This window comes from Thalia democratica, chromosome 4 (genome assembly GCF_965202585.1).
Source record: "Thalia democratica chromosome 4, ktThaDemo2.hap1.1, whole genome shotgun sequence".
NCBI lineage: Eukaryota > Metazoa > Chordata > Thaliacea > Salpida > Salpidae > Thalia > Thalia democratica.
In genome coordinates, this window is record NC_139168.1 from 51,484,532 (window position 1) to 51,508,807 (window position 24,276).

Genomic DNA, 24,276 nt, shown 5'->3' on the forward strand with positions numbered 1-24,276 from the left:
TTGCCACTCGTTTTTTCAAAAATTTTTCCAGGTTTTTCATTTTTCTTCCAGGTTTTTAAAAGTACACATTTTCAGGTCTATTTTAGTTAAGATTTAAGATAAGAAACTGTAGTATAAAAACATACTGTGAAGCTACTTTAAATATGTTTTTGAAGTTAAAAAAAAATTGATGATGACAGATATTTTTAGTTTTTATTATATATTTTTTGAGTCAAATCAAAATTTTACTACTGAACAAGCGAAAATTGTTAAAATTCTAGGTTTTTTTTATAAAATTTTTCAAATTCCAGGTTATTCTATGTTTTTTTGCCTAAATTGTCAAATTCCAGGTAAAGTGGCAACCCTGAATATAGTAACAATTTCAAATGTTAATAAAACTAACAGCTTGAAAGTTTATTTATTTAGTGCTTCTTTTTTAAATTAATTAGGTTGAAAAAATTAATTAAGCTTAATAACAATTTCACGGCTCCGAGTGCGTCCTAATGAGAGCTTTTTCTTGTCTACAGGACTCAGTAAAAACTTTTGAGGTTGGGACTTCTTAAAGTCTTCGTGAGCCGCGTAATTTAACTACATATCAAAAAAATCGTTAATAAAAAAATTGTAATGAATTAATCATTAAATAAGCCCTACTGCGTAATAAAATTAAAACAAAGAACAAATTTTAAAATATTTGGTATAATAAACTTAATTTTATTTGATTTGTATAATTGTTTTCAAGCTAAAAATAAGTCGAAGCCAGTTATTTTATCTGCGGAACAGCCAACTCCTAATGCAAAGACTAAGGTAGTTTAAGTAGTTTTATCTGTATTTATGATTTTATGTATTTAAATAGTTTTATCATTCTTTTTTAATTTATTTAAATATGTTTTTACGTTCAAAAACTTAATTATTTTTCAATTAGGAGAAAAATAGGCGTAATACTTTTTATTAATGAAGTTTAAAATTTGATATTGTTTTAACATTTCTTATAATTTTACGTAACTATAAGTTTTAAAAACATTTTTTTATTATTCAAACAAATTATTTTATGAAAATACTTACTATTCGTCTTAACTTAATCATATAAAACAAAAAAAACCTAAAAAGCATAATAAAATACTAGATCAACTAGCTGAAGGTGATTAATACAATTTAAAAAATTATGAGTTAATAGTAACATAATTTTAAATCTATCATTAAAAAACAAAACAATCTTTTAAGTTAAATTTTAAAATTAATTTCAAGTTGTCATTTAAACTGTTTATAATAATCTTTTAATTAATGAAGATGTTTGGTTTTATTACTAAATTTCGTATTCGAACTTTATCATTTTTTAATGGAAAATAAGTTCTTTTAAAAAAAGATTTGTGTAAAAATTAAATGAATATCACAAGTGTAGATCAGCAGTGAGACAGCTAGAAAATGTAGACATTTGTCTATACTTGTTATCATTTGTAGACATATTTGCAATCATCCTATTCATTATAGTCAAAACCTTTAAAATAATAAAAATAATAAATCAAGATAATAATTTACTGATAAATTAGCTTGTCATAAAAAATAAAAGACTGAATTGCAAAGTTATAAACCTTAAGGAAGACACCTATACCATTTATAAAGCTTGATTTAGACTCTTAATGGAAGAATTTGCTAATACGTATATATTTTATACCATATTATTTAAGACACTAGTTCAGGGGTGTCCAACCAGCAGTACGTGGGACATTGCCAGGGTTCGTGCGCGAAATTTTTTCATTTAGCATGACTGGGACCAATTTAGCCTGACATTTTTTCAAAGTAAGGAAAATCCTCTTTACAAGTCATTTTAGATATTGGGGGGTCTTAATTAGTACTATAGTAATCTCTGAATTCAACTCAAATATCTAAATACTCAAATATCAATCTCAAAAATATTTAGAGCTTTGAAAATCTGCAAAAAGCAACTCATAGCTTAGTAAAGCTTAGCTCAATAAAATAAGACTAAATTGTGAAAAAGGTGATTGACCCCCCTCCCCTATGCCCTTAACATAAAAAATTCATTGATAAGTTTTAAAATAAGTGATATACCTAATCTATCACTAGTGTAAAAATTTAATATATATTACTGAACACAATTTTTAAATTTAATTAACCACTAAGTAATAACAATTATAACAGAAGATTTATAATAAAACGACGTGCATTGTGTGATTTATTAAAACTTAAAATGAAACGCTTACACGAGTATTAGAATTCAAACAAACAGCTAAGTTGTTGAACTAAACTGTAATGTTTATACTGTATTTTTTTATGAACTTTCATAATTATGACGTATATAATCTACTCAAAACAAAATAATCAAAATTCTTAAATATTTTAGAGATTTAACAAAAGGTTTTAAGCATTTATTTTTACAAATACTGACTGATTTTGTCTTTAATAACTAAATCATTATTTAGAAATAAATTCACATCTAAATTTGTTCTTAGAAAGATCTCTCAATTAATTTTTATCAAAAATTTTGAAGCATTTGAACTGAGAAAAAGTGAGATTTTAAAATTTTTAATTAAAAAAACTGACTTAGCCTGATTTAGCCTGACGCGCACGAACCCTGCATTGCGGTCTACTATAAATTTCTAATAAAAGGTCATTTTGGTAGAAATAATCGAATCTTAATGGATTAATTTTTAGACTAACCTATTTTTTTTAATAACACTTATAGTCTGTTTTTTAACTTTATGTGTATTTAGTTGTTATATAAGTATACTTGTTATTATTTGCATTTTTTAAACTATAATAATAGTTATTATAAATATAATAGTTAATTAACTTAAAAACTATAAAAGTCATACGAATTTTATTCAATTACATCTATTAATATAAGATATAACGAAAGAAGGTGTCAAACCCTAGAGATAAAACCAAGCAGAACTTATTGGAAAACCAAAACAAATGTTTTTATACACAATATTTGATTGACTTGCGGCGTTCCGATGCTCATAAAGTATGAACAGCTTTACAAAGCACACTTATGAATATTTTACAGTATTAGAGCTGTCAATATTTTATGAGCAGCGATTTACCGTAATTAACTAAAGTTTTGCGTACATAAACAGTTGATTTTATATATACATATTGTTATAGGGACACGCTAAGTTCTAATCCGCGATTAACTCCAACGCAATTTAATTCCCGCCAAATCAATTCCGACCCTAGTTAATCGTCACTTTTGCAAGGATATTTACTATTGAACGGCATCATTTTTGCACGAGTATCTGCTTTAACAAGGCGTCACTTTTACAAAAGTTGTCAGCTCATTGTCACTTCGCCACGGGTGTCACTTGCTCTCGAAAGTCACTTTTGCATTGCATAAATTTTGCAAGGTTCAACTTTGTCAAACTTAACTAAAACTATATTTAAAGTTAATCTTAAAGCTACATTTAAGGTAATATTGTTTGAAAACTAAAACATAATTAAAATTAACTTAATAAAATTACAACAAAACTAAGCTAATACTAAATTTTATTATTTACTTTTATGAGGGTTGCAAAGGCTTTAATAAATTTCTTCCAGGTGTTCTAGTTTTTTCAGATTTTCGAAAGTATAAGTTTTTGGGTATACTTTGAGTATAAAATTAAGTTCAAGGTAAAAAATGTCTTAGATAGTATAACAACATTGAAAAGATACTGTAATGCTACTTCTAAAAAGTTTTTATTTAAAAAAATTCAATCTTAACAAAAAAAAATTATTAAAGGAAACAAATTGGTTAATTTAAGTAAATAAAAACACTTTGTAATCAAATTCTTTTTGTTTGCACAACTCTGGTTTGTTTAAAAATATAGAGACAGCCTCTAACTTAACGAATCAAAAACACTATTCGGGGTTGCCACTCTTTGAGTCAAAGAATCTTCCCTGAGTGACTAGAAACTTCCCTGAGTAACCTTAAACTTCTCTGAGTTTTATTCGATTCCTTAAAAATGTTATTACTTATTAAAAAATTACAAAGTTAATTCTAAGAATATTGAAAATTAGCCGCAAGGCTAGAAAAATTTCTATTAAGCACTTCAAATTTAATAAAATTATCTTTTTTTTTTAAATATGGAAACAAGATATTCCTTGAGTTTCCCTGAGATTTTCTATATCTTGAAAATTCCCTAAGTTTCCCTGAGTGTGTGGCAACCCTGACTATTACATGATTAATTATTTTAAATCTAGATATCTGATTCTTCCTAGAACAATCTCTACTATTTATTAAATGTTCTGCAATTGATAAACTTTTAGCTGCGTTTTTGGTTGCTGTTGTCTTAATTTCAGGTTTTCTTCTGTAACTTTCAACACACATGCAGGCAAATGTTCCTTGATCCTAGCTTTGAAATGCCAATATAGCTACTTCGTCCGATATAGCTTCTTTAACAGAAGCAAATTGAATTTGTATACTATAGAACCTTTTTTTAAAATCTGGTATCGGATCCTTCAATTGCACTTTTAATATTGATTTCGAGACAAAAATATTTCTTGGATTAACTTAATTGTACGTTGTTTTTGTTAAATTTTTTACTCTGTTAACACACGTGATGTTTCTACAATATATGATAATTTCAAAACTGCTGGGAACTTCTCCGGTCCGTATATTAGGTTTGTTCAGGTTGTTATCATGTAATTTTAACCCCCTTATCAAATCATTTTTTATTAGAATGTCTTTTATTCTCTCCACCTTAGAATGGAGGAGTTCTTTAGAACAGACCTTCTAGGCTCTATGGTATATAGTTTTTATTAAGTTTAATGTTCGCTTCTTGCTGCAAAAAGATTGGTAGTGTAAATACTACCCAGTGGAAGTTGTTTTCTTATAGACATTCGTTAGGAACTTAGTTTCATCTTTTGTTATCAATATATCTAAAAATGGTAGTTGGTAGTTCTCTTCCACTTCTTTAATGATATACATTTTTCCATGTAAACAATTAAACTTTCGAAATATAGCTTCGTTTTCATTTTCTGTTCTGGATATAACTAAACAATCATCAACGTATCTTATGTAGACAACCTGTGACGACAAATATTCAACAAATGTTTATCTATCTGATAAATTTTTTGTGTCAAAACGAAATTTCATTATCATACATGTAAAATTTTATTTTAAATCCTAGGTTCTTTAGATTTCTGTTCAAAATTATAGGATTCTTAGCCTAAATTGTCAAACTTAAGGGTTTTCCAGGATTCCAGGTTTTTGGCAATCCTGTATTATTAAACAACAGTTTATTTCTATTTGAAAGTGATTATAAGTAAAATAAAAACAAAACTTGAGATTATTTTGAAACAACTAACATGTTTTAACACGATTCGGAGAATTTATTTTAAGGTCATCATGGGAATTTGTTAGACGAGTAGGATTAATTGAACAGGTAGGAATTAATTCGGGAGGGTTTTGATAGATTAGTACATACAAATTTAGTAACTACAAATCTTGTTGACGAAGTAAGTAAAACACAAAAATAATAACTTAAGTTATAAACTAGTTATTAAGTTTCTAACATGGTTTATGTTATAATTCTTAAAAAAAACAGAGACGTAGTATCACTGTTTAATTTAAATAGTTTCTTGCCTTTATGTGGTCAAAATTTTTGATTGATGCAAAAAAAAGTATAAAGTAAATGATACCAATGTAGTATTTGTAACAAAATTAGTGTCTTAAATTCTGCATAAATTATTTTTGTAATAAAAATGTTCTTTACTTTGGATTAAAGTTATGAAGTATTAGATGTAGTTTTAAGATATATTTTTTATTACTTATATTAGTAATTCTTTATACCCAATTAAGTTTATGTATTAGTAGTGAATGTTGTTTTTAAATTAATTTTATGTTACTAATGCTTTAATTTAGTATTTACTGTAGATTATAAATACAGTATATCATAAGCGTAAAAAAAAGGGTTGTTTTGATTTTCCAACGAACTTTACTAATCTAAGTCCTTAGGATTAAATGCCTTATTACAATTATATTAGTATAAACTTATTATAACTTTTTCTTGAAATTATATTTTGAGTTTGAGCGTCGAAATAAAATTTTTGTGTCTACAGTGCGTAAAATTAATTAAAGTTAGACATTCCTATTTAAGATTACTAACTGAAATATTAAAAAGGGAGAACTTTTGTAGGGGCTATTGAAGTAAGTATATAAATCAATATTTATCAAGTGTTGAAAAAAAATGTTTTACGTAGGTATCATTTCACATAAACAATATGATCGTATTCTATTTACAAAAGTTATAAATTATATGCTTAATCTCAATGATATTAAATACTTGAAAAAATCAACTTACTTTTAAAAAATCGTATTTTTTGTGAAACATCTTGGTACATTTTATAAAAGACTGAATAAACCATGACCCTGATTGTTTCTTCCACGAAACGAAACCTAAAAATATTATTAAATATAACTTTTCATATCTTAATTATCCGCAAGTCTTTTAGCTTTCAGACTAGGGTTTCCTAATCATAGTCACCTCCTTTTAAGAAATATAGAAATAAACAACGCTCCTTTACTAGTTATTGCTCTCAGGCGCAATACTGCCCACATTGGAAAAATTTCTAAGTTTTTTATGTGCTTTCTTTGAAAATTAATTCGATAACTTTATTCTTGAGATACATTTAGAATGATCATCTTTAAAAGTGCAGTAAACTTTTTAAATAAAACACTCCTAGTAAATTAGTTATATACTTCATTCGTTATAAATTCATTGGTTTGACTCTATACACTGCTCTAAGGACCGTCAATTTCATTTTCTAAATTCCTTTTAATATTTAGTGATCTTAAAGAAATTATATAAACTTTAAACTAAGTTTTAAATATCTATTTACAACTGAAGCTACAAGAATTTGAACAAGGTCGTTTAATTTTTTTTGTTTTGCTAAAATAATAATTACTAATTGCATAAAACTCAATAAAAAATCTAAAGATTAGCTTAACATGAAACTCTATGATTTATTTTTTCATATTTTTCTAAAGTTTTGTTTATCAAAACTAAGGACATGGAAAAGTTTACTTTAGTTTTACAAATTGATCTTATTTTGTAAAGTTTTATCTTAACTATTACATTCTTTTTTACTGCTTACAAAGTTCATATTAACAGGCCGATCATTTCTAACCCGCTATCATTTCTAACCCGATCATTTCTGACCCGATCATTTCTGACCGGATCACTTCTAACCCAATGATTTCCAACCCAATCATTTCTAACCCGAACATTTCTAACCCGATTTAACCAAATGATTTCTAACCCAATCATTTCTAACCCATTCATATATAACCCGATCACTTCTAACCCGATCATTTATAACCCTATCACTTCTAGCCTGGTTCATCTAACCCATTTTACTAGTTTATTTTATTTTGTTATCTAGGTTTCTTGCAAAAACAAATTAATCAAAATAAAGTTATTAAACTTATAAAACAATTTTTTATTTTTAGTTACTATAAAACATAAAGATTTTAATGTGTTACGTAAAAAAAAATTTTTAGTATCAACTTAATTTTAGTATTAACATAACATAATTTTAATTTATTTTTATTATAATAATTTTTTGATTTTGTATCCTACACATAATTTCAATTTATTTTCATTATACTATTTCTTTTTGTTTTTAGACTACTTTAACAGACGTTTTTGTTAACCATATACAATTTACTAAACCGTTAACTTTACAATATTTTAAACTCTTCTTTATAGGATTTTAAAGTAAGCAGTTATAACTATATAAAAGATAGATCTTATTGTAATTCACGTAATTATAATATTTTTAACATAAGCAAATTTTCAAAAACAAACCTTTACAACTATAATATTCAGATACAACAACTTTTATATTACGGTCTAAAAACTACATTGTAAGTCTGACGTAAATGTTGAACTATTTCTGACTAATATATTAATGTTTTATAGAAGGTTAGATTTAAGTTTCATCACAATAACTTATACAAATTGTTCTACAACTTGCATAGGCCTATTAAGATAACAAAATTCAAGTAAACATTAATAGATATTAGCACAATAGATATAATTACATCGCTAATAAGTTCCTACTTAATCCTAGAGCAAAAAAAAGTCACTAATAATTAAAAAGACATGTTTATTTGTATAACAAGTCGGAAAGTAATTAAATCTCGCCTTGGTAATCTTCTTCAAAACTTTCACTTTTCTTAATATTTCTTTAAAATTTACTTTATTAAGAAGAGTTGAAATAACGTAAGTAAAAACAAAAGTAGAACTAAAAAGGTGAGAAATCTGTTCAAAAATGAAACTCCAATTAAAAGATGAGACAGCAGGTCAAAGATGAAACATGAGATCAAAAATAAGATGATAACTTTGATATAGGTAATTACAATATGGTATGTTTTTCACTTTGTTGGAAACAATTTTTTTGTAGTGGAGAACAGGTTGTCAGAAATATTTTTTACAACTACACAATTCTCAGGCAGGTTTGCGTGGATTTATTAATTGCTTTAGCAATGTATTTTTCTATTAATTAATCTACTTTTGTAGGTTTTATCTTTGCTAATTGATATTTTATACAGCTTTTTAAACTTTAAACTTCAAATGCTTTACTGAAATGTTTTAAACAATGGTTTAAATGTAAAATAGATCGAATTTCTGCAACTTAAACTGAGTTACGACAATTGCTAAGCAAGCTTGTGTGCGGGTTAAGATACTTGATTTTGGTCGATATAGATAAATTGACAATTGCTACTTTACAACAATGAACTCGGTCTACCAAGCATTGGAACCAAAACTGACACATAACACTACAAGAATTTGTTCAATTTTGTTATTATTGTACTTGTTTTTTAAAGTAAATATCAGAATAATAATAATTCATTTGTTTATTTCTTTTTCTCTAGAAATCTTTCATCGTTTTAAATGTAAAAACACAGACAATAAAGTTTTTAAAAATTCATACCAGTTTAAGCAGTTTATTTCATAATATTATTCCTTACTTACTACTTACTATTCTTAAGTAACTTATTTTTATATAAATACAATACTTTTCTTTTTCTTATAAACTAATACCTTCTTAAACTATAATTTATATTTATTAAATTAGCTACAAACTTGGTTGCGTTGAGTAAATGATTAAAAAGTCAGCTGACACAGGAATTTTTTCATTCTCATTGACTGAAGTTTGTAAAATTTTACAACCTCTGTCTAAATTGCTTCCTCGGCATGCCTTAAGTAGTTAATTCTCATTAATATTATTAATGTTTTCTTTATGTAATTAACTTTAAGAAATGGAACTTTCATCTTTACAACAACAGTTTTTATAAAATATTTACGTTTGATTGACTGGAACTGTTAGCAAAGACAAATTTTGTTCATAACTTTTCAAAATTAACTTTATGTTGGTAAATTTTTTTTAGACAATTATATTCTTTATTATTTTATATTATCTGGAAAAAAAAATTACCTGGATTAAAAAAACTTTTGGTTTCGTTGCTAATGTAGAACATACGTCAGCATTGAAAAGTGGAAATACTTCATTGTTAAGGTCAATTAAATCATCACTTGCATATATTTTATTTTCTACTGTTCCGTGAGTTAAGAAACAACAAGCAAATATTGAATAAGATTCATGAGAGGCTTTTGAAACTTATGATTAAAAAAAAGTTTAATAATTTTGTATGTCTTTGTCAAATATTAATTTCGTATGAATATTTCAAAAACATAAAATTTATTTATACTAATTTAATTTATTGAAACGATTTACTATGTTTAGATTTACTATATATAAAAACATATTTACAGTAAAAGTTTTAGCTACCCCTTTTTTTTATTTCAGCTTAATAATTTTTCATTGCTGCTATGCTAAATTTAAGCTATATTTAGAGATATAAGAGAGTAAATATTACGAGCATAAATACCATATGGAAAGAACATACTAAAAATAAAAAACATTTCATTACATTTTTGAAAAATTTAATTTTTATATCGAAATATTTTTTCAGACAGTCTTTTTGAATTTCTAAAAATCAATTCTTAATCTGAAAAAAAAACATATTTTTCGAATTATGTAGTTTTAAATTATTTTAGAACAGTTAAGGCCATAGGGGGGTCTAACACTTTTTTTTACAAAAAATGGTTTTGGTATTTATTTAAAAGCTTAAAGTACAAACTACAAGCCAGTTCAAAAATGTCATTTAAATTTCAGATATTTTATTTTTTGTGAAAAGTTTCCGATACAAACGCATGGACCCCAAATTTTTTGGGTTCAGTTTTCTCAGAAATTTAAAAAATAACTAAAAATCTATCTCCTCCTTCATTTTTCAAGCAATTTTCTTCAAATTTTAAAGAAATGTTCCTTACATTATAAAAAAATGTTACTTATGAATTTTAAAAAATAGAAAGGACAAAGTTAAAAAAAAATTGTTAATCCCCTGTTAAATTTGTTTTCTTAAAAGCTTTTATTTGTATTTAGTTTACAGAAACATTTAAAAAAAACATGTATTTCTTTTTTTCTTTGCAAAAAGTCATGTCTAGATTTGACAATTAGTGATTAAAACACTTCAGATTTCTTTCTATACCTTTATTTCTATATAACATAAGTTTAAATCTTGAGACTTACTTTGCTTGAGCCAGTTTAATACTTCATACTTTGTTAAATCCTGAAAAATTTTCACAATTGAGAACTTAAGTTCTTTTTCAAAAAGTTCTTTTAGTTCGTTTGCATCTTTTACACTAGATGGTCTAGGACTTAAATTTAAATCGGTGTTGTAGTTCTGGAGGATTTTTATATTGTTAACTCTACTTATATATCTCTTCAAAGCAAAAACTATCATAACATTTTAACTTAACAATATTGACCAAAAAGACTACTTGTATTTTAATATTAAATTAATTTTGTTCATCATTTATTAAGGAGTATTTTATTTCTTAATAAATACATACTTTTCTTCAGTATAATTTGTATAATATTTTTTCATAGGCAGTGTTATATGTGTTATTTAGTTATAGTATAATAGAGAATATAATAAGTTTATAACTATTATTTTTTTTATTGTAAACGTCATTGGATTTAAAATGTTTACATTGCTGATGATGTAAAAACTTGTTTTTATTATAACTCTAGTTTGTTCTGATGACTCATCAAGTTAAAAAAGTTGTAAATGTTTATACTTAAAAATTATTAATTTAAACATAATCACATGCAATTAAACATGAACTTAGGTTTCTTGTTATATAAAACGCATCATAGGGGTCACTTCAAGTATTTTCCAAAAATCAAGCCAAGCCTATCTGAAATTTTCTTCAAAATATCTCAAATTTTTCATAGGTGTTTTTATGATATATCTGTAAAATAAAAAGTAAAGGCTGAATACTTAAAAACAGTATTTTTAAAAAAGGTATAGAGCAAGGAAAAAATGTGTGTGTCAACTCCTGTCCATAGACTAATGAGGCTATTTTAATTTACAATGCTGATGAATAGAAGTAATGGATCATCTAAAACAGTAGCTACTAAACTAAGTGATGCAATTGTCCATTTTTGGAAACAGTTGATTTTCTTTGGGAAGTTGGTTTTGCCTTAATACCTTTGTAAAAAAGGCTGCAGAAGAATAAGAAATTAATGATAAGCCAGTAATAAATAGAAGTTGTACATACAGATTAAGGATATACTGGCTGAATAGTTTAAAAACCTAAAATAGAAGGATTCTGAAAAAATTGCATGGTGGTGCAAATTGGTTATACTACTAATATGTCTCGTTATATTAAGTACAAAATGTTTACTAGTTTAGATTTTTTGTTGTTTTATAAAAAACAATCAAAATAAGCATCATTTCAACAAAAAATAATAAGAAATGTTGTTAACAGATAATCATACATACTTTACCTTCTATACGTAACTTAGTTTACTTATACAGACTAGTTAAACTAAAAATTAGCTTTATCTAAATTAATTATGTTTATTTTTGCATTTTCTAACCAGAAACTTGAACTAATACCCTAGCGTAAAAAATAAACTAAACGATGCACATTATTTACTCTCAAGATAACTGAACATAGTTGAAAAATACCTTTAAATACTTCTATCATAAATAATAATAAAAATAATAATAACAGGGTTGACACTCTTTAAGTCAAAAATCTTCCCTGAGTGACCAAAAATTTCCCTGAGTAAGCTTAAAATTCCCTGAGTTTCCCTGAGTTTTTTTTCTAATCCTTAAAAATTTTATTGTTCATTAAAAAATTACAGTGTTAATTCTAAAGATATTGAAGAACTGGCCGCAAGGCTAAAAAAATTCTAAATAAGTTCTTAAAAATAAATAAAATCAACTTTTATGAACAAAATATTGAAACTGAATTAATTAAATCTCATTCTAGATCTAGAAAAAAATTTCCTTGAGATTTAAAAAACAAAATCTTTATTTCCCTGAAAGTTTTAGAAAAAACCAAAACTGCTTTGAGTTTCCCTGAGTAAAAAAAAAAAAAGAATCAAAATTCCCTGAGTTTCCCTGAGATTTTCTATAACTTAAAAATTCCCGGAGTTTACCTGAGTTCTTTGAGTGTGTGGCAACCCTGTAATAACAATTAATTACAACAATAAAATCAAATCTAACCACGTGGTTAAAAATTAGGAAGCATCCTCTATTATTTTTATTTATAGGATACTCAACATCCAAATTATCCAAGTTCCGTAGAAAACATTTATCATTTAACACAGTGATTTGTTCTGTATCTTTAAAGCAACCCGCATCTGTTCTAAAAAATAGTACTAAAAAGCATAAAAATTAAAAGAATAAGTTTTGGTAAGGTAAATAGAGATTTTTGTTTTGTTTAACCCTTGCTAAGCGAATCTTTGCTTATTTGGTCAGTTCAGTCAAGAAGTAGATTTTTAAAATTCAGTCAGGCCAATCATGTTGTATTTTTCAACTAAAAATCTGACCAGATTTAGATCAAGATCCAGGTAATGTTTAAAATTTCAAACTTGAAATGCTAAATAACGTTTTAAATATAATTTTATATTTGCTTTCAACCTACAATGGAGGTTAAGAACTTTTTAAATAAAAAAGGCCAAATTTACAAAAAAAAACTTTTGTAGATCAATATATATACAAAATTAATCTTGACTCGCTGCATAATTTTGAAAAGTTCCAACAGTTTTTTAAATGTACTATACACCTTTCACACTTTATGATCACTTTATGATCTATGAAAAAATAACATTTAATTTCAACAATCTAAATTGTACAAAATAAAATAGTAGATTATGAGTTAAATATAAAATATCTAATTATTTGAAGTTAAATTTAAGCTCAATTAAAATCTAACTAAATAGCCTGAGTCAACTTGAGTGCTTAAAAAAATCTTTAAATTTCAAAATAGCTTAAGTTAGCCTGAGTATTTGGCAACCCTTTTTTAATTCTTTTATAAGTTTAATTATACTCACGTTTCTACTTTAATTCCATTTCTTTTGGAAATATTCAAATCATCAAGAGTTAATTCTTTGTCAAACTTTTTTCGTAGAACTCTGCTAAACAATAGATATAATTGTAAAGAAGATTCCATAAAAAATGAAACTTGGAATTTTTAAATGAAAGTCTTGGTTTTGTTAAATGATCAATCTGTTTATACTCTATACTTGAAAAGTGAACTTAAACAAAATATTATGCATGGAATAAATCTATGAGCTATAAAATATTTTATTCTTGTTACTAAATTAAGATTCAAAAAAGTAAATATGTAGTGTAAATTAAAACATTACGCAACCTTTCAAATGATATTTAAATCAGTACTGGCTTGGATAAATTTGATGTTCTAAGAAAAAGAAAAAATTAAATGGTCAAATTATTAAAATAAAAATTTAAGGGCTTCAGCATGAGATATTTCACCAAATTCTGTTTGATCTGTTTTTAAGTAATAATTAAGATAGTAGTTATTTTTGATGTCTTTAGAAACTTAAAGTCACTTTTTATAGATAAGCAATTAAAGTTTTGAGAGTTTCATAGGCTTACTATGAAAGGAAGAAAATTAGATTACAAAATAGACTATTTCACTACATCTATTTCATCCTAAAGTTTTCAAGCTATTGATTTCAAACTATTCAGTGTAAAATTTAAAAAAATCTTTAAAATCTGTTTAAACGTTTTTTGTTAGGTTTTGTTAAGCAAAATTGAACAATCTTTTTTTTTCTGCATTAGGTAAATTTTTTTTTTTCAATATGTACTGATACTTTTTTCTTAATACTACTGGAACAAGTTTTAAAAAATCTGAGATTTTCTTACTCAGTGCTTATGGTTTAGGTTTTTAGTTTGAGAATATTTTGCTTGCTATTATTTTAAGAAAGCCAGAACTACTTTAAGTATTAGAATTATATTTTCTTGTAACAGAAGTGATATCAAATGTTTAGATATCTGCTTGGAATTCCATGCGGCAGGGTTCTATTTTAAGGAAATTAAAGCACAAAACATTTGTTTTGAAATTTAAGGAACACTTCCTTAAGTTTGAGGTCTCTACTACCTCAAAAAATAGATTTATTTTTTGTTTGAAATTTTCAACAAGATTGATAGTGAAAAACTAAGAATCTTAAGTTTTTTAGGAAGCTTTTTACAGAAATAAGAATCTCTAAAAGTTAATGCTTATTTGTACTATAGTTAATACTACTAGCTTTAATTTATTTGCAATATAATCTTTTCAAAAAAAATGACTCCATCTCAGCTCTTAATTAGTAAATATATTGTTTATTGAACAATAAAAAAAAGGGCTTAAAAAGTTTGGTCTAAGGATCTGGAGTACAAAGAAACCTTTTAGTTATGGAGTCAAATCTTATTATTCTAGGTTTTATTTGATCTACCCAAACACAACAAACAGCATCTAATTAGACTCTTAAAGAATTAGTTTAGGATTTCATATAAATATTTCTCATTCAAAAACTACCTTTTTTACACAAAACACCAGTTGTCTTTAACAGTTTATTTTTAAAGTTGATTAAAAATATTCAAAACAAACAACTAACTTTGTTTTTGATGTAGAATATATAACCGATGAAGTATCTCTGAACAATTTTTCAACAGAATTTGTTGTAGTTGTTGTACTAGAGCTCATTTTTAAATAGTTAAGTTGGAATTAAGACATACTATATCAAATTAGTAACAAATATTGCAGCTGTGGAAATTTTAATATAAAAAATTTTAGTTTTCCTCACAAAATTACATTAATTTTTTTTTTTTGCAAAAACTAGTGAAAATGGAAAATGAAGCAAAACTACTTAAGATGGGTCAAAGTCACTTTTGCACAGTGTTATTTTTGCATGATTAGTAAATTTTGAACTTTTTTGTTTTGCACTGCGAGAAGTTTTACATCACTTTTGCACTGATTGACATTTTTGCACACTTTTGTACTAAGTTAGTTTAGCACCGGTTTAAACTTAGCTTTAGCTAATTGGTAAGCACTTCCTCATGTCAGCTTGAAGAACCACTGGAAACAATTGTAGTAGTGATTTAGTACCATTTTTACCCCTAACCCTTGGTTGGTAAGTGGTTCTTTTTGCCAGCCTGGTAACGGGCAGTGGAGGATTGTAATAGTGATGTAAACAACTCTGCCTTACAAAAATGAAACTTTGTGTAAATATGAAATAGTATATCATTAAAAGACTAAAATAACAAGATGTAAATTTACAATTAGAAATCATTTATTTTTTTCATTTTTTAATTTGAGTTACTAAAACTAAAAAAATATTTATAGACCCTTTTGTGTTTACTAAGTCTGAGTAACATATTTCCTAAAAAATATTAAAACTAGAATTTTTTATCTAAGAGTATTTAATAAAATAAAATATTTTCTAAATAAGCTAAGATTTCTATAAAACAAAATAATTTTTGATACTATAATATAGTAAAAACTTATATGTATTTTTGAGTTATACTACTACAAACAAAAAAAATAAATTTCCCACTTTTTCTATGATCTCTAGCAAGAACCCTAGAAACCCTAAATAAAAAAAATAAATATTTTGTCTATATAATTTAGCTATCAAATCCTATAAAAAAATTACAAAAAAAAATAATAAAGATATTTTTGTGTGTTGAAGTTGTCAAGTCAAAATTTTTTTTTTAATTTACTCCTAATTAAAAAAATATTTTTTAGTAGTTTACTACAGAAAATTAAAATAAATTAGGTGGTTCCCCTAGTTTTGTTTTTGCTGACATTATTGAATATTATTGAACGAAGACGTATATTACAAATAAAATATATAAATCATGGTATGAGACAAAAAATTGAACTTTAAAATGAATTACTAATTATTGAAGTTAAAGATAAGTATTTTTTTTTTATTTACCGGTTAAAATTTATTTAGTAGCTTTAATATTTTTAAGTCAATTGTTTATTAACAAAGTAAAAATTATAATATTTCAAATACAGTCATCTTCAATTTAGTTCGGTTCGCACTTTAAACAAAACCAAGTGTGCAGTAATTGGTAAATTTGAAACGGCTAAAACTGTAAATTCTACCCGCAGTCAGTTTTTAGTTTTAAACATTTATAGATTTTCATTTTTTTAAATGCAAGCTAGAGAAAGGTGCTTAAAAGTCAAATAATTAAAATTTTGAAAAATTTTAGTTATATACAAGAGTTACAACACTTGTGTTTAGTTTTTAATAACTTTTGTATTGTTATGGTGGTGTTTACTGTCAATGTGACTTAAATATTACTGTAGGTCATATGTAAGTGTTATATTGTGAAGTATTAAAAATAAGTAAATAACAAAAGTATGATTATTTCATTGTCTTAATTCAAATATATAACTTATTATAACTTTTAAACTTTCAAATAATTTAAAATATGTTAAACCAGTTTTTTATAAAAATTTAACTTCATTATAATTACTTGAGAAGTAGAACTTAATTGATATAATCTTTTTACACAACTTATTGTTTTTTACTACTCATAAAGACAGTAACATTCTTGATTAAATGCTTTGTGATTATATGGGTTTGGATAGAGTTAAATTTCGTTCGGTTGATTCGCCTGTAACCGATGCTAATGACCACAGCGTTATTTCGTTTGGCATTGGTGTTGATAGGGGTACAAAGCCAATTTTTCGGTCCCTCTACCCAGACTTTTACAAAGTAAACTTTGATAACATTATAAAAAATTGTCAGAAATAAATTTTAAAGTTAAATATAAGAATTTGAAAAACTTACAAGAGTTTTATGACGAATTTATAAACATAATAAACTATTTAATCCAACAATTTGTGCATTTAACTAAACATCACATAAAACTAAAAACGTATCCTTTTTATATAAAAAATTGCTGAGAAAAAAACTAAAACTATATAATATGGGCAGCTGTCAAATTTGCACGAGCGTGCAAAATTGCACGAGTGCACAAAACGAATATACTTTTGCACGAGAGGATAAAATTGCACCAAATAAAGTAGCAGGCAGACATTTTTGCACGAGTCTAATTTATTTTTTATTATTTAATAGTTTTTAATTTTGAATTATTTTTTTTACTATCACTGTTGTTACCCCTATTTTACTGTTGTCTGTAAGTTTTTTTTTTTTTTTTTTTTTTATTATTATTTTTATTTTATTTTTTACTATCATTGTTACTCCTTACCCTTAATCGGTAGTTTTTTTTAAGTTTTTATTTTTTGTTTTTAATTTTTTTTTTTATCACTGTTACCCCTAATCCTTACCCTCAGTCAGTAATTTTTATTTATTTATTAAATCATTCATTAGTTATTTATCTATTTATTTTTTCTGTGTTTTTTTTTTTTGTGCAAAAATGTAATTCGTTCAAATTTTGCTCAGTGCAATTTTGTTCTCGCGCAATTTAGTAACCTCGTGCAATTTAGACCCGTTCCAATAAAATATATATTAGTATAGAACATTAAAAAAAAAAATTCCAGAACATAAAAGCAAAAGTAAATACTGCTATGTAAAATCTAAGCTTAAGATAACACATGCTTTCTCTGTTTTGCACGACAAAAACAGTTTACCAAAAGTATCCAATTTTGATAAAGCCTTTTTTTTAATAAGGCCTTTCAAAAAGTATTTGATAAATATGGTGAAAACAAAAATTATGAACTTATTGATAAATACTGCCTAGAAATGCAAAAAATGTTTATAAGCATGATGAAATAATTAAATATATCAATCATTTAAAAGATAAAACAACAAGAAAAACAGAACATATTGCTTCGTTTTTTATTTAACGTTATTTTTATTCCAGTGTTCGTCAAGCTGATAGAAATACACCAAGTTGCGAAAAATAATTTCTGTGCACCCCCAAATTGTGCCTTTAGCGGTAGAAACACGGAAATAATTTAATTTTTCTTAATAAGGATATTGCAGCAATTTCTGCGATGTTGTTAGAACTAGCTTAGTAGTCATGAAAAACTCCCACAAAGTTTTGTATTTCTTTATACTTCCAAAAAAAGTTGTTTCATTAATTTTATTTTTACAATAATATTATGTCACTCAATTCTTACTTAAAGGGCTATAACGAGAAAATGACAATTATAGATATGTTGACAGAGCTCGCGAGAGGTAAAACTTGCATTAGAAATTCTAGGAATTAAATTGTAAACGAAAAAAATCTTGGGTTTTATTTATGGGAAATATAAAACTTCATAATTAAAAAAAGTTAATACAGAATTAGCCTTTTGGTAAAAATATTTTAAGAATTTTCGTGTATTGAATAAAGTTTAAATGTTTCGGCCAGCCAATAACTAATTTTTTCCACATCTGGCCAACTGAATAAAAAGGTTGCACATTTCAACAATTAAACTGATACTTATTTATCTTAGTATGCATAATAAACTAACTACTACGCATTTAATTTGTATTTACTTTTTTTTGTTGATTATTATTTGGTTTGAACAAGAAATCAAAATAAAGACAGAAGAAAGTCAGTTAAAAAACTTGAGTTTATTGAAAGCTTCATTTACTAGTCATTTTTTCTTGTGCACACTGCCCGTCTGTTTACTTGATGCTGCACTGATATGGTACTTCTCATTCCGTATCCTACACGTTAGGTGTTATAGCTATAGCATTTTAAAAAAACAACAAGTTTTAAACTAATTTAAGTTAAATTCTGAAAACTAAATTAATTTTACAACTTTAGTACTTGTAAAGAAAAGATTATTTGTAAAACCAATTTATTTACAAATTTTAGAATTTTTATAACAAGTACTTCAATAAACAGGTAAGCCATTATTTTTATGATGTGTTGCTCTTCAACACAATATAACAGGACTTAATACATACAAAGTTGAAAAATGGAAGCTTACCTTCTTTTTGGTTGGTGTCTTTTTTAAGGAATAAGTCTACTAAGTTAATTTATACCGATACCCAAAAAGATTTTGACTCTGTCTACTATCAAATTAAAACAATATCGGATTATATTAGTCTAGCTAGTTGGTTCAAAGAGTTTATAAACGATTGAACTCAAAAAGTAGTAATTACTAACACATTTTCAGAATTTTTACTTATTTTTAGTGAATTCCCTCAAGGAGGGGTTATTGGCCCACTACTATTTATTTTCTACATAATTTATATAGCTTTAGAAGTTGATGTTAGCAGCAGCACTAACCTCTTCGCATTTTTAGCTAATCAAACACAACTTTACAGAATTCCTTAAACAAAATTTACAATTGGCTAAAAAAGATAAAAAAACATAAACTGAAGTAAATGTCAAGTTCTAAATATTCGAAAAACACTACTATCTTTACTTTTTACTTTAAAATAAACAATACAAACATTATCTTCAACTATTTAAAGATCTTAGAATTTTTGTTGCTGAAAATTTAAAATGGAACCGCCATATTAATTACTTTTATCTTTCCAAGATTTAAAAAGCTCTAAGTCAACGGATATAAACATCCTTAAAATGTTGTTTAAGATACACATTCGTCCTTTTTTGGGTTATAACACACCAATCTAATCTCCATACTTAAAAGAAGATATTAACCACATAGAATATATTCAAAGAAAATATACCAGATTAATCTTCAATGGCTGTAATATTTCTCATACGTCTTACTTTTTTGACAAAAAAACTTAATATTAAATCTTTAGAATACAAGAGACTTGAATTTGACCTCATTACCTTTTTAAACCAGTTAACTACAATAAATATACAATAAATTTTTGAACCTTATAGATTTAAATACTTACTGAGAGGAAATCGCAAAAAATTTACATGCAAACATTTCAATAATGAGACTTGTTATAATTCTTTTTTTTTTTATCGGTCAGTTGAAATATGTAACAAATTTCTAAATGAACTAGTTTTTCACAGTTAAATTTTATTAGCAGCGCCTTTCCTCTATAATGATGAGTCCTTTTTAAATATTATTTATCTGACCAGTTTATCGGTAATGTGCTTTGGGTTTTAGGTTTTTATTTTTGTTGTTAGTCTATTCATTTAAATACTTCATTTTGATTATTCTACATAAAGCGTAAATAAGTATAAGTTTCTGGTTAAACATTTTGCTTTTTATGATAATATATAAATTTTATGTATACAATATTATTTTTTTTTTTCTTTGTTATAAACAAAATGAATTTTTTGTTTTATTTTTATTTTGTTATGTGTCTTTCTGTTTGAGTGGCCTAGGTTTTGATGCCTAGGTCCATCATATGGACAATAAACTTGCAATAATAATACTAAAGAAATGTTTATGTCTACAAAAACCACAAGCTTATCTATTGTGACGTACTATTTACTTTTACATTTAAAAAAAGCGGGATCAACTATTTTGTCCTTTAAAATAAATGACCTAACGTTACACAATTACAAAGTCCTTAAAAGGTGTGCTCGAGGTGAGCTTTATAGTTCGGAATCAATGTTGTTTAATAAAGAAAAACCAAAATTAAATACGCAGGTATCTGTTAATGGAAAGATAGCCCTACTAACAATATATTAACTCATTTTTTGTTGTTAATTTTAGCTTGAATAGCCTATTTTTAAAACTTCGTATAACTACTTTAAAAATGTAGTTGTATATATATTTTTAAGTTCATATGTTACTAAACAAGATTTATAGTACATTATTAAACACAAAATTCAGTTAATCTTCGTTTAGTTTTATTTTCTTTCATTTTTCTTTTCGTTTATTGATTGTTCATTACTAAAGATTTTAATGATAAAAAAAACTATGTGTAATAGTTCGTAAGAAACTTTATAAGTATGTGGTGTACGACTCGATAACCAAAAGGCTCCTTTGTACACCAGGTACTTACACAAAACTTTTTGAGCACTTTTTTTATCGTTCAATAAATAATATATATATAGAAACTTTCAGTTATTCTTTATTTGCTTTGAAGCTTTACCTATAAGCGTTGAAACAACTGTAAGAAAAACTGTACATACAGTGTACAATTGTACTGCTCTTTTTTTAGTTTAAAATTTTAAATAAATCATGTATACATTTATAATATTAATAACATAAAAATATATCTGTTGTTCGTATTGTTTACTACAGTTTCTACGCATTACTCATTTCGTCAGAACAATAAAAAAAGCAAACAACAATTTTTTTGTAACTAAAAAATTTAAACATAAGTCACTCATTTAAAAAAGGTTTATTAATTAATTTCGTTTAGCTCTTCATAAGAATAAACTTGCTAAAAACTGATACTAATATAGTGCATATTTAGTTATAAACATTAATTTTGAAATACATAGCTAAAAATTGTTACGTCATAAAGCATAAAAGTATGATTAAAATGCTTAAATTATAGTTGAACTATACATAGCTGACTTGAAGTTGTTTGTAAAAAACAAAACTGTTAAAACAAAAACATTTAAGATAGTAGAAATTTTACCTGAAACAAAGTTAAATAAAAAGTACATTACAAAAATACGACAATAAACGACAACAATAATACTAAAACACGCTATTTATAAAGTTTTAAATTGTAAAAATCTCTTTGTTTGCAAATTCTCGGCTCACAAGTTCTAATAAACAAATATTCTAGAACTGAGAGATGGTAAGTGTTTCTTGCTCTAGATAAAGTTTTAAGCCTACTATCCAGGTAGTTCTCAGCACAAACAGGGTTGTTGAGGATGTGTTTTTTGGTAGATAACTGTTCACCTTTCGGCTTAACGTCGTCATTAAAAATAAACCTTTTTAGCTTTTTCGTGACATGCTGCTCCACGTCAGGCGAGAACCAGGTCCTAGGACCAAATATTTGAGCGCATTTTTTCGTTCAATAAACAATATTATTTATACTTTTAACCTTAACCCAAACATAGAATTAAAAAAAAAAAATTATGCTGACTCAGCAAAGATTGGGGATTTCCGTCACATCAACAAAAGGACTCCTAGGCAGTTATTGTCAAAAGGGCGTTTTTCTTTTCTGCAGTTGCAGGCTTTTTCTTGCTGTTTGAGGTTATTTAATATTTTGTTATTGTGTTTAAGAATTTTTGTTTTGAAATTTTCCATGCAGTTATAAGAAATTTCAAGTGTATTCCTGTTAAAAATTTTGTGGTATGGATGGTTTGTGTCAAGTGTTTTTTACTAAATTTAAGAATTCTTTACCTATTTTAGTGGCTACAGTTAGGGAAAAAGGTGGGTTGAAATAAATATTTTTTCTTTGGTTTTTTTATTTGCTTTTTGGTTTGTTAGATTGAACTTGTAGTTGGTGAGTTTGAGGACTGATTGGTAATAATGTTTTATACATATATAATATATATATATATATATATACATAAGTAGTTTTGTTTAGAAGTAGTAAACTTTAATTTTGAAATAAATTAAGAAACATTTCGTGTTAGTTTTGAATAACAAATTAACTAAAATTGGCCGCATTCATAGTGACATAAAATTTGAATTGCTTGAAAGTAATAAAACAACAAAAAAATACATAAACCAAAAGCAGTTTGAAAAGAGGAAAGCCAGTGCTATTCAACAACAATTATCAAGTAAACATATTTTGTAAAAATAAAGCCACCTTATTTAAATTACTTAATGTTTGATACATAGCTAAACGGCTTTTAGCTATGTATCAAACATTTAGTAATTAAATAAGATGGCTTCACTTTTACAAAATATTAGTTAAAGTTTTAAAAATACTTCTGTACGTTAAGCTTAGGAATTTAATTGATGCAATACCTAGTATATATAAAAAACACCAGTTTTAGTGTAAATTTTAAAAAATGTTAAAGTACTCAATTTAAATAACTACGAACATGCTAGGACTTTTTTAATATCGTAAACTGAATCGCTTTTTTTATATAATAAGTAACAAACTAGTTTTTTTAACAAAAATATATTCAAACTTTGAACGTACAATAGTTTTTTGAAACTTGTAATTCAAATGTACAATACTTACTTTTCATTCATTTCAAAACGTCATTACTGCATGGGTAATTTTTATGAAATTACTGTTAAAGGAGTAATGTGATATTATGTCATCGATTAATCATATTCAAATAGAATCAAATAATCTTAACTTGATTAATCTATTTGAATAAGAATTGAAAATGTTTGTTTTTTAATAAACGAGAGATCTCTTCAACTTTTTATAAAACTGAGACTGATTTTTTTGATGGTTCTAACCATTTTTTGTTTATCTAAAATGCAATCCTGTCCGGTCTTTAAAATCAAAAGAGGAAGACTACTTTCATCCCAATTTAATTACTTTAGGTAGATGTAAACATTTTCGTTAATGTTAATGACTCTAAAAAATCAAACTGTTTTGAACGGAAGTTAAGGATAATAAATTAAGTAGTTTTGAAAAGTATAAAAGTTATTAAAATTATAATATAAGTTAAATTGAAAAAAGTAAAGGCTTATTTAAGCTAAAAAAATAATTAAAAAATACTGTTCTTCAAAGTTAAGAAAACTCATATGAGTTAGGCTGGTAAATTTTTATCATGTTGGTTTCATGTAAATTTTGAAAAAAATAAATAAATAAATTGCTAAACTTGTATTCTAAATAGTGAATAACGTAGTTAGTGAGTCATCTTAACAATTTTGAGTTCTAAAAATAAATCTAGCCTGTTTAAAACTTTAAGCATTTTAAACTTGTTAAAAGTACAAAAATTAAGATCCATTAAAATATTACAACTTCAGCAAAAATGGATATTAAACTTGTAAGGAATTACAGTAGTATTTTATTAATAACAAATAGAAAATTAGTAAACTTATAAATTTTTAAGTATCAAATTTGTGCATACAAAAAAATGATAGTTAAATTTATAACTTCTGTAGTTGTATATATAAAGCTAACTATTTTATACTACTGATCTAAGTTGACTTTAAAATAAAAAAACTCAAAACAAACTTATGATTATTTATTTCATAAAACACTTGTATAATC

General features: G+C 25.5%; 1 protein-coding gene across 5 annotated transcripts; it reads right to left on the minus strand.

Moving 5' to 3' along the window:
• Nucleotides 1-1,121: 1,121 nt before the first annotated feature.
• Nucleotides 1,122-15,184, minus strand: LOC145834584 (caspase-3-like). Of its 5 annotated transcripts, none has more exons than XM_082942053.1 (8): nt 14,956-15,184; nt 13,390-13,473; nt 12,560-12,701; nt 10,570-10,723; nt 9,415-9,596; nt 9,063-9,177; nt 6,276-6,370; nt 1,122-1,474 (listed from the first exon to the last, which is right to left on the minus strand). In XM_082942053.1, exons 1-8 carry the CDS (start codon nt 15,042-15,044, stop codon nt 1,367-1,369), a joined length of 969 nt encoding a protein of 322 aa, XP_082798179.1. In that variant the 5' UTR covers nt 15,045-15,184; the 3' UTR covers nt 1,122-1,366. The 5 variants fall into 5 exon arrangements, with proteins under 5 accessions (XP_082798179.1, XP_082798180.1, XP_082798178.1 ...); XM_082942054.1 differs by lacking the exon at nt 1,122-1,474 and adding an exon at nt 4,730-4,999 and having other exon boundaries at nt 10,570-10,609; XM_082942052.1 differs by lacking the exon at nt 1,122-1,474 and adding an exon at nt 4,730-4,999 and having other exon boundaries at nt 9,415-9,587.
• Between the last annotated feature and the right edge of the window lie 9,092 nt (nt 15,185-24,276).